Here is an 8,911-nt window from a genome sequence, read left to right on the forward strand (position 1 = left end):
CAAAAATTATTTTTATTGCAGCTAATTTCACAGTTAAAAATTGAGAGAATTGAAACGTGGTTTGGGCGAAATTTATTCAGCTTTCCTATAAATCCGCAATGCTTCTTCTTAATTCTTTTTACAGCCATTTTTTATTCATCTTATTATCCAATTATTATATTATCTTATTCGAACAATTTTAATGAAGGCAATTGTTACATTTGATTTCAATCTAGTTCTTTCGCTATCTTGTCTTTAACTCTAACAACTGGTTTGGTTCCACACTTAGTTTGTAAACATTTACCCGTATATAGTTTTTGAATATAATCGACTTCTTAAAGCTATCTATCTCTATTATCAATTAAAGCTTAGATTGGAGCATAATAAAAAGTCCAGTTTTGGAGCATATAGTTTTTGAATATAATCGACTTCTTAAAGCTATCTATCTCTATTATCAATTAAAGCTTAGATTGGAGCATAATAAAAAGGCCAGTTTTGGAGCATACTAAGCTTCCATTGAAGAGGTTTGGCTGGGGCCTCCTTCAGTTATAGAAGAAGACATTGCGAACCAGTTGCCTGACTAGTCGCTTGAAAGCAAATATTAGATAAGAAAGTGTCATCTTTATAATATTTCTGGTGTCGTAACACAGTCGGAAGTAAACCAGTTGATGTACTGCCTAATCACTATTTCGACAGCCAGTAGTTTTGCTATTAAACTTCTACATAACGTCGAAACTATTCCAATACTCTAATGCAGCGTTTCCCAACCTGTGGTTGTAATAAAAATAATCAATAATGGCGAACATAAAAAATTAAATCATAAAAATATCATAGATACCTCCGTTTTGTTTCCTATTTCATAAAAATTATTTTAATTAAATATTATACAGTAAAGTTAATATTTACAGTAATAAGGTTAGTCTGCCTCAAGATATACGAGAAAATATAATTGCACATTTAACAGGATTAAAATTGTCTTTCATGGTGTATTTTCCAAAACCCGAAAACACAAATGATAATTGGATTTCAAACCCCTTCTATAAAGAAAATTTAGGAAAAGCTACTTCATTATCAATAAAAGACAAAGAAAATTTGATAGAATTATCATGTGACAGAACTTAAATGATAACTATGTAAAGATCTGCTTAAAGAGACTGATTGTAATGAGTAAGCTCTATCCAAGCAACATTAAATTTAATTTAAAAAAGTTTTAAAACTGAGATCTTACACTTTACAAAGTTTATAAAGAGAACATGAACTTGAACTCCTTTGTATAGACACACTCGTAATAACGATTTCACGAATTACAATCATTTTTACGAAGTGGTACAATTTAGCATGATGTACTATCAAGTACGCGAACTAAAAAAGGTTAGGAAACGCTGCTCTAATAAATCAGCGTAAGTAAATAAGTTAATGTATTTGAGTGCTGGATAATATCATTGATTTCATTTGTCTTCACGTGCATGTTTTTTTTCTTTCCGGTTTTGTATTTTCATGCATTTTCAGAGATTTATTCATCAGTTTGGTGTTCCTGTCGCATACTACACATGCTGAGTCAGGCTTCCATTTTACTATAGAGGATATTCTTTTTTGTCATAAAGGTGTGGTAGTTGAGTTGCTTATGTACTCAGTTTGAAGAGAATTTCTAACCAAAAGTCCATTTTTCTAAATGGATCATTCACTTTTATGATGGCTTTATGAAAACAACCCGTAACATTTTCTATAGTTTTCATATGACTATATACACGTACCAGCTACAAACACTTTTAATTGAATAATTTTTTTAGAGAAAATCTATTTAGTGCATTCGGTAAAAATGAGGATAAGTTAGGACTACTAGAATTGCAATAATAAAAGGTGTGTGTGTTCACACTATATTTTTTCAACAAATGATGTCACGAATGCATCTCCTTTTGAATATAAATTTTATCGAAGGGTTTTTGAACAGATAAAATAATTCTCATAAAATTCAAGCGTTTTTGATCCTAAATGAGAAGAATTAGTAATGGATTTTGTTACTAATATGTATACGACTTAGGTTGGTTTGAAGTGCTTCTAAATGTTAGTATTTTTATCACTTGTGTATTCAATGTTTTTAAGTGCAGGATCCTACTGAAATTTACAACAAAATCTTACTACTATATTAAAACACACAATACAGTGAAGGAAATTTATTTGTAAAGTTACATTATTTTTTTAGATATTAACTGCTTACTTCCATACCCTTCACATCTTGAGACCAGCAAAATCTCCGGGATTCGCCTATGCTTGGCTTGAACTAGTATCGCATCGTCTTTTCTTGGGACGCATGCTTGGCCTCACACCACAACAGAAGGTTAATTCTTTAAATTAAAAATTTATTTAAAAAAAAATTGTTATTGTTAATTATGATGTTAATAAAAAGACAAAACAAATTTTTCCAGGGATGGATGATGTATGCCCAGTTGTTATGTGATCTTTTTAAATATCTGGCTCCTTTCTTAAGAAACGCCGAATTAGCAAAACCAGTGACAGTTTTGTACAAGGGTACACTCAGAGTACTGTTAGTTTTGTTACACGATTTCCCTGAATTTTTATGTGATTACCATTATGGATTTTGTGACGTCATACCACCCAACTGTATACAGGTAAGTGATCTCGTGTAATAAGTTGTTTCTTTAGAACTTTAACCGCCCAATACTAATGTATTTTAATTTTAGATGAGAAACTTGATACTATCGGCATTTCCTCGGAATATGAGACTTCCAGATCCATTTACTCCTAATTTGAAAGTCGATATGCTGTCGGAAATATCAAGTGCACCTAGAGTTCTTTCTGAATACACTATAATGATCCAGCCAACTTCCTTCAAGAAGGTTAAAATAGTTTTAAACTGAACATTTTTAAATTAATGGAACAAATGGAAATATAATATTCTTGTTATTACCAATTCATAGTTTTGAAAGTTATATTACTTGTGTCGGGCTTGTTTAAGAAGATTTTTCATTTTTTAATTAGGAACTTGACACATATTTGAAAGCCAGAGCTCCTGTTACTTTCTTATCCGATTTGAGAAGCAACTTACAGATATCAAATGAACCTGGGTTACGGTATAATATTCAACTTATGAATGCTCTTGTGTTGTACGTTGGAACTGAGGCTATTTCTTTTATTAGGAAAAAAGCCTTGACTCCTAATATGACCACAATAGCTCATTCAGCACATATGGATATATTCCAAAATCTTGCTGTTGACTTAGACACCGAAGGTACCGTACCGTCTTTTTTATTATTGTTTACCAAATTTAGTTTATGATTTATTTATTCTAATTTTGATGTTATATTTAGTTCTTAATTTCCATTTATTCCTTCTTTTAGGGAGATATTTATTTTTAAATGCAATTGCAAACCAGCTGAGATATCCCAACAGCCACACCCACTATTTCAGTTGTACTTTACTTTATCTTTTCGCTGAGGCAAACACTGAAGCAATCCAAGAGCAAATTACAAGGTTATTTAATTACATTTTAATTTGTTTTCCTGTATTTTGTGAATCATAATTATTTTCTTGTTTTCCTTATATTTATTTTAATTTTTGAGTGTGCAAGACCATAAAACTGTAATATGGGATGGAGATTTTTGTGAACGTTGATTAAACTCCCTCCTACATTTAATTACCTATGAATTGAATTTGTTTCTCAAACTTTTTGATGGAACAATCTTCTCCTTATAAAAACTCTTCTTTCTTATGTTTACTTTTTTAAAACTAATTCTAAGACTGCTATCCCTTTCGAGATTAGCCTTTCAAAGAAAGAAAGTAAAAAAAATAAAATAAAGATATTTCTTGTTCTCTTGTAGTCCTAATCCTTCCTTTTAAGTTAAATAATGAATTTAAGGATGTCTGAAGACTTCTTATGCATTTTTGATTTTTTTATTTGGTCTAATGGGTTGATTGACCCGCGATATTTATAATGCTTAGAGTTTCTGGAATATCTGTAATTTCTTTGGAATATATCTGTATTTACACGAATTTGATTCATCAATTGAAAGAACTTCTAGGGTTATGATGGACTACACTAGCAATGGATATGTAAAAGTTCGATTTTCCCCTGACACTCTAGAATAAAATTTGGTATCAAGGAACCAGAGTTTGATTTAAGATTAAAGGCTGGAAATATGTGTTAACAATTAATTCATTTTTGAGAGTTTCATTAATTAATTATTTAATTTTTTATAGGGTTCTATTAGAGCGACTGATTGTTAATCGTCCTCATCCATGGGGCTTGTTGATTACCTTTATAGAACTTATCAAAAATCCAACATATAAATTCTGGAATCACGAATTTGTACACTGCGCTCCCGAAATCGAAAAGTAAGTATAACTCCAAAGGTAAATTAGTAGTTATTGTCATCTTCTGATTTCATTTGCATTTTAAAAATGGCTCTGTTAAATCAAATCTATTCAAAGTACAGTGGCAGTGCTCCGCAACCTTTTCTTACCCACGTCTCAACAAAGTTCCTCCCTGCATTTCAAGGCACATTAATAGTGTATTCATACATCATATGATTGTTTAATTGAATGTTTTCGGTATAAAAACTTATCCTTATTTAAGGGAGCACACTAATAAAGTGCAACACGAACTTTACACACTTTGGCGATGTAACCAGCGGCTGTAGCAATTGCTGTCCAAATGATCAGTAGCGAAAGAGGTGTGAACGAGTTGCCTGAAAGATTAATGTTTGAAAAATAAATTTCTTCTTCTTCTTCTTCTTCTTTCATTAATTGCCCTATAGCAGGGGTCGGCAACCTATTCTAAGTAGAGAGCCATTTTCTCCTTAAATAATTTTAATAAATCTTACCAAGAGCCGCAAGGATGATGGTGTAAAAAACTCTGCAGATCATTTGTATTCACAAATTATTATTTTATGATATTTAATAACATATAAATGTTTTATATATTTATTTTCACATATTACTAAGTAAATAAACAAATAAATAATAAGTAAACCAGTATTTGAATGAAAATGGCGGCAGTCTTAATAATTACGTCCTTTGTTTTAATATAATTCTATTCAATTTCACACCAATCACAGTTAAAATTCTTTTTGGAAAAATATCTTAACTTTAATAAAAGAAATTCTCATTTTATCCAATAAAATTAAAATATAGGTATAATTTATTTTGGACGGGCTGAAGAGCCACACAATTTAAATAAAAGAGCCGCATGCGGCTCGCGAGCCGTGGGTTGCCGACCCCTGCCCTATAGCAATAAAAAAAAATACTATTTTCAGTTCGGAGTCGGAATGATTCAAAGCGGCATCATTCTGTTAATCTTTCATTCTATTATTTTTTGTGTTATTATTATTTTATTAATGATTAGTATTCATAAATTATTCGTATTACACACGACGGGCCACACGTGTCGCGCGGGCTGACTGGCTATCAATAAATAAATATTGTAAATACTATTATGCTATGGACCACCTAGCTTGAACGCACCGGTTGCGGAGCACTAACTTACAGCACCATTGCATAAGACAGTTCATACATCTAAAACGCGTTGTCACTTGAAGCCAGATTGCATGGAATGTACATATTTAGAGAAGAATGCTTCTCTTTATGTTATTTAGAGTAGAATAAAATCACGTAATATAATATATTGATCCAACGGCATTCAGATGGTTAGTCCAAAGGCGCTCTATAGTCTCAATGTTTTACTCTGTGCAAATGTTAGTGAGCTGTAAAATTGTTATATAGAATTAACGGCAAGAAACTAACATCGAAGAGATAAATATTCCTCTCGATACATATCGTGGATTTAATAGTAAAAGAATCCTGTTATGAACACCCCTGATGACATTTTCTTACTTTCGTTCTTAAGCTTCTAACATTTTCGTCAAACATGGAATATATATAGTTTAATTTTTACTACGTTTTACAGTTTGTATGGTCATACATTACTCTGAAATGATAACAGGGAATCATACCCAAATTCCTGAGAACTGCCCTCAGATGAATTTTCTTAGAAAATGCAACTTTCATACGATATGAAAATCGCATATGTTTCGCATAAGCGTCGACAATGTCAGTATTAAGCTCAATAAAGACTAAACAGTGGCACACCGAACAATTTCGTCTATTACACTAAATTTGTATAAAATCATGTTTTTTGATTAATTTATTTCATTATAATTAATAAGCTATTAGACTTTAATTTTTAGACATTGCGCCCAGAAGAAATCCTTCCAAAATCCTTTCCATTAACGTTGGATTAGTATTTATTGTCGAAAGAATTTTAAAGCTGCTCTACAATTGGCATCATTTTACTAAATGAAACTTTTTAGTGATGTGGTTTTAATTTTTTTAAGGCATCAGTGCTTATTAAATCCCCACAATATTCATATTTTTTAGGATATTAAAACCCTCTTAATTGTTCTCAATTTATTTCCCTTCGCTCTATATTTCATATTAATAATTATTTTCATCGGTGTTGGAACCGTGTAACGTACTGAATCAACTCTCTATAAAAGTGCTTAACTCAATCTCTCCTAAAAACCGCCCTTGTATTCATAAAATTTCAAGGACCCGTTGGATTTTTAAAAAACAGCTAAAAAACGAAAAAATTTTTACATTTAATTTATAATGGCAGTTCTAGGCTAATTCAGAATTTTACTTGTACACCAAATTTCTACCAAAAAAATAATCCGTAGGGCCGTACACTACACTAAAATGGAAGTTCAGAGGGCAAATTTTCAGATGTTTCCTGAAAAATCGAATCAGTTAAGTGGCACTTCTAGTTGGTTGGCTGATTTTATCTATATTGCTTATTGCCAGGTACTATTAGAAAAATGTATAGAATTTGCATTTTTCCTGTTTGGAGCTGGCCTAACACTCTATTGACAGACACACATACAAATTAAGGCTGATTTGTGTTTAAAAAAAAACAAAATGGAGAAAAGTTGAAAAATCATGTGAAATATTCACACGACTTTCTCTCAGGGTTGGAGGGTATTTTAGTTTACGGGACAGCGTAAAGTACCCTAGTCTCTCTAAATACATCCATAGTAATTCAGCCATTTAAATAAAAAAATTGTTTGAATTTCTTTCAACAGTTTGTCATAATTTTTTTATACAGATTGTTCGAATCAGTGGCCCGTTCGTGTATGGTTCAGAAACATGTTCAGCCCCCTGCTGAGAATGATCTATCAGAACTGTAAGTGTGTACAGTGTAAATTTTAATCATCGCATTTATTCGGAAACTTTGTTTTCTGTCTTATTGTCATACCGTTATGGGAAAGATAGTAAACCAAAAAGTATTGTATATAGAATTTAAAAACAAAAATATCATTTTCCTTTTATGTTACAATGTCAAAAATTGAATAGTTTTACGTACCAAAATACAGAGAGGAATGTGCTTTATTTGTTGTGATATACTACATAAAAATAATAATAAAAATTAACACATTGTAAATAATCAAAATTACATATATGCTCACATTCTATAGGATTGGTCTTCCAAAAATATGTTTTAGGCTGAAATTGACATCCAAAGCAACATTTTCCGTTGCCTAATTTTTATCTCTGGAGAAATAATGATTCACCATTAGGGCGCAGTATAATAAGTTAAAGGCATCGAACATTTTAAAAACTCTAATTAAAAGGAAAAAAGTGATTAACTTACAGTTAATATTTTAAATTTATGCTGATTTAGTTATTTTTATTTAAAAATTATATATACACTTAGAAGATTGCATATCTCAATGTTAATTTTGAAAATAGAGTATATTAAGAGATAACATAGGACCCAATGATGCAACTCTTGTTTATATGAAACAGTGTAAAGTTTGGATTCTATAATATCTCTATTGGGGGCTTCATTATATCTACCAATGTCAGAAAAATAAAATAGGTTTGTTTATTTATTTGTACAAAGATTTTTGAGTCAACAAAAGGCTCCCTCAACTGTGTTATATAGCTGAATATGTGATAAGATGGTATATTTTAAAAGTTCATGGAGCTTAAGGCTGTTGAAATTATTTTGTGGTCTAAGTAAATATTGTAATTATAATAATGAGGTGTTAATATCCATGAATATGGTGATATGTCTGAAGTGATGGATAAACTTCAGGTAAATATTGTATTTAAAAAGGCACAAATTGTATCTACTAAAAATAATAAATAGTTCGGACGTAACTCGAATGTACTATTGTATTAATTCTTGTATGTATTTCTGTAATAAACATTGTAACATATAATTGCTTCTCCTTTTATAATGTAAACCTTGTATTAATAAAAAATAATAATAATAAGTAAATGCACATAATTTTAAATGGCAGGTAGTTTTGTTTTGTGAACAATCCTTATTTATTTCCTTATTTATATTTAATTGTTTGGGAACAATGGACACGAATTTTTTGGTATGACAAATGTGATAAATTACCTACATCGTCATCCAAATAAATAAAAACAAATTCATGTTACACTCACTTCTAAAGGCACGTTTGTCGCGGAATGAAACTATTCAAACGTGATTTGTTCTCAAACTCCATTCCTCTGGGCAATCAAGATCGTATGTTTAAAGAATTGGTAGTAGTTCTGGTTGCTTTTAACGGTTAATGCTGCGCTTCTATCCTATTCATCTTATCTATTCTGCGTACGGTGCCGGAACCTTGATTAATTGTTCATGATCTTTATTCTGGTTTTAGTTTTTTAGGCAAATATATTTTAGCCAAAATTAATTGGCAATTCCCAAAGAGTAGCTTAGAAACATTTAATGAAGTCCACTAAATACCGTTAACTGTCCCCCAATTTAAATTTATAATTATTATAAAGTTATCGACTGATAACTTTTTAGTGGAGCAAAAAATCTACGTGCTTATGCATAGTTTCTTAAGTTACTCAATTTGGGAATACTCTCAAAAATTACTAAAATTCTAATGTCATATTACTC

The 8,911-nt window shown here is 30.7% G+C and overlaps 1 protein-coding gene across 4 annotated transcripts in view; it reads left to right on the forward strand.

Annotated features, from left to right (window-relative positions):
• Window positions 1-8,291, forward strand: part of Not1 (CCR4-NOT transcription complex subunit 1) — a 42,644-nt gene extending 34,353 nt beyond the window's left edge. For 2 of the 4 annotated variants that reach the window (XM_074118944.1, XM_074118947.1), the window contains exons 36-43: window positions 2,183-2,317; window positions 2,406-2,609; window positions 2,682-2,837; window positions 2,980-3,229; window positions 3,339-3,471; window positions 4,198-4,332; window positions 7,097-7,174; window positions 7,494-8,291. In XM_074118944.1, coding sequence (XP_073975045.1) covers window positions 2,183-2,317; window positions 2,406-2,609; window positions 2,682-2,837; window positions 2,980-3,229; window positions 3,339-3,471; window positions 4,198-4,332; window positions 7,097-7,174; window positions 7,494-7,533 — 1,131 coding nt within the window. In that variant the 3' untranslated portion in view covers window positions 7,534-8,291. Of the gene's footprint in view, window positions 1-2,182; window positions 2,318-2,405; window positions 2,610-2,681; window positions 2,838-2,979; window positions 3,230-3,338; window positions 3,472-4,197; window positions 4,333-5,902; window positions 7,056-7,096; window positions 7,175-7,493 lie in introns of those variants that run through there. The other 2 variants (XM_074118945.1, XM_074118946.1) reach the window with 2 other exon arrangements.
• Window positions 8,292-8,911: the final 620 nt, after the last annotated feature.

The sequence above is a fragment of the Rhodnius prolixus genome, unplaced genomic scaffold (assembly GCF_049639745.1).
Source record: "Rhodnius prolixus isolate KJV_2025 unplaced genomic scaffold, Rpr scaffold_2, whole genome shotgun sequence".
Classification (NCBI taxonomy): Eukaryota; Metazoa; Arthropoda; class Insecta; order Hemiptera; family Reduviidae; genus Rhodnius; species Rhodnius prolixus.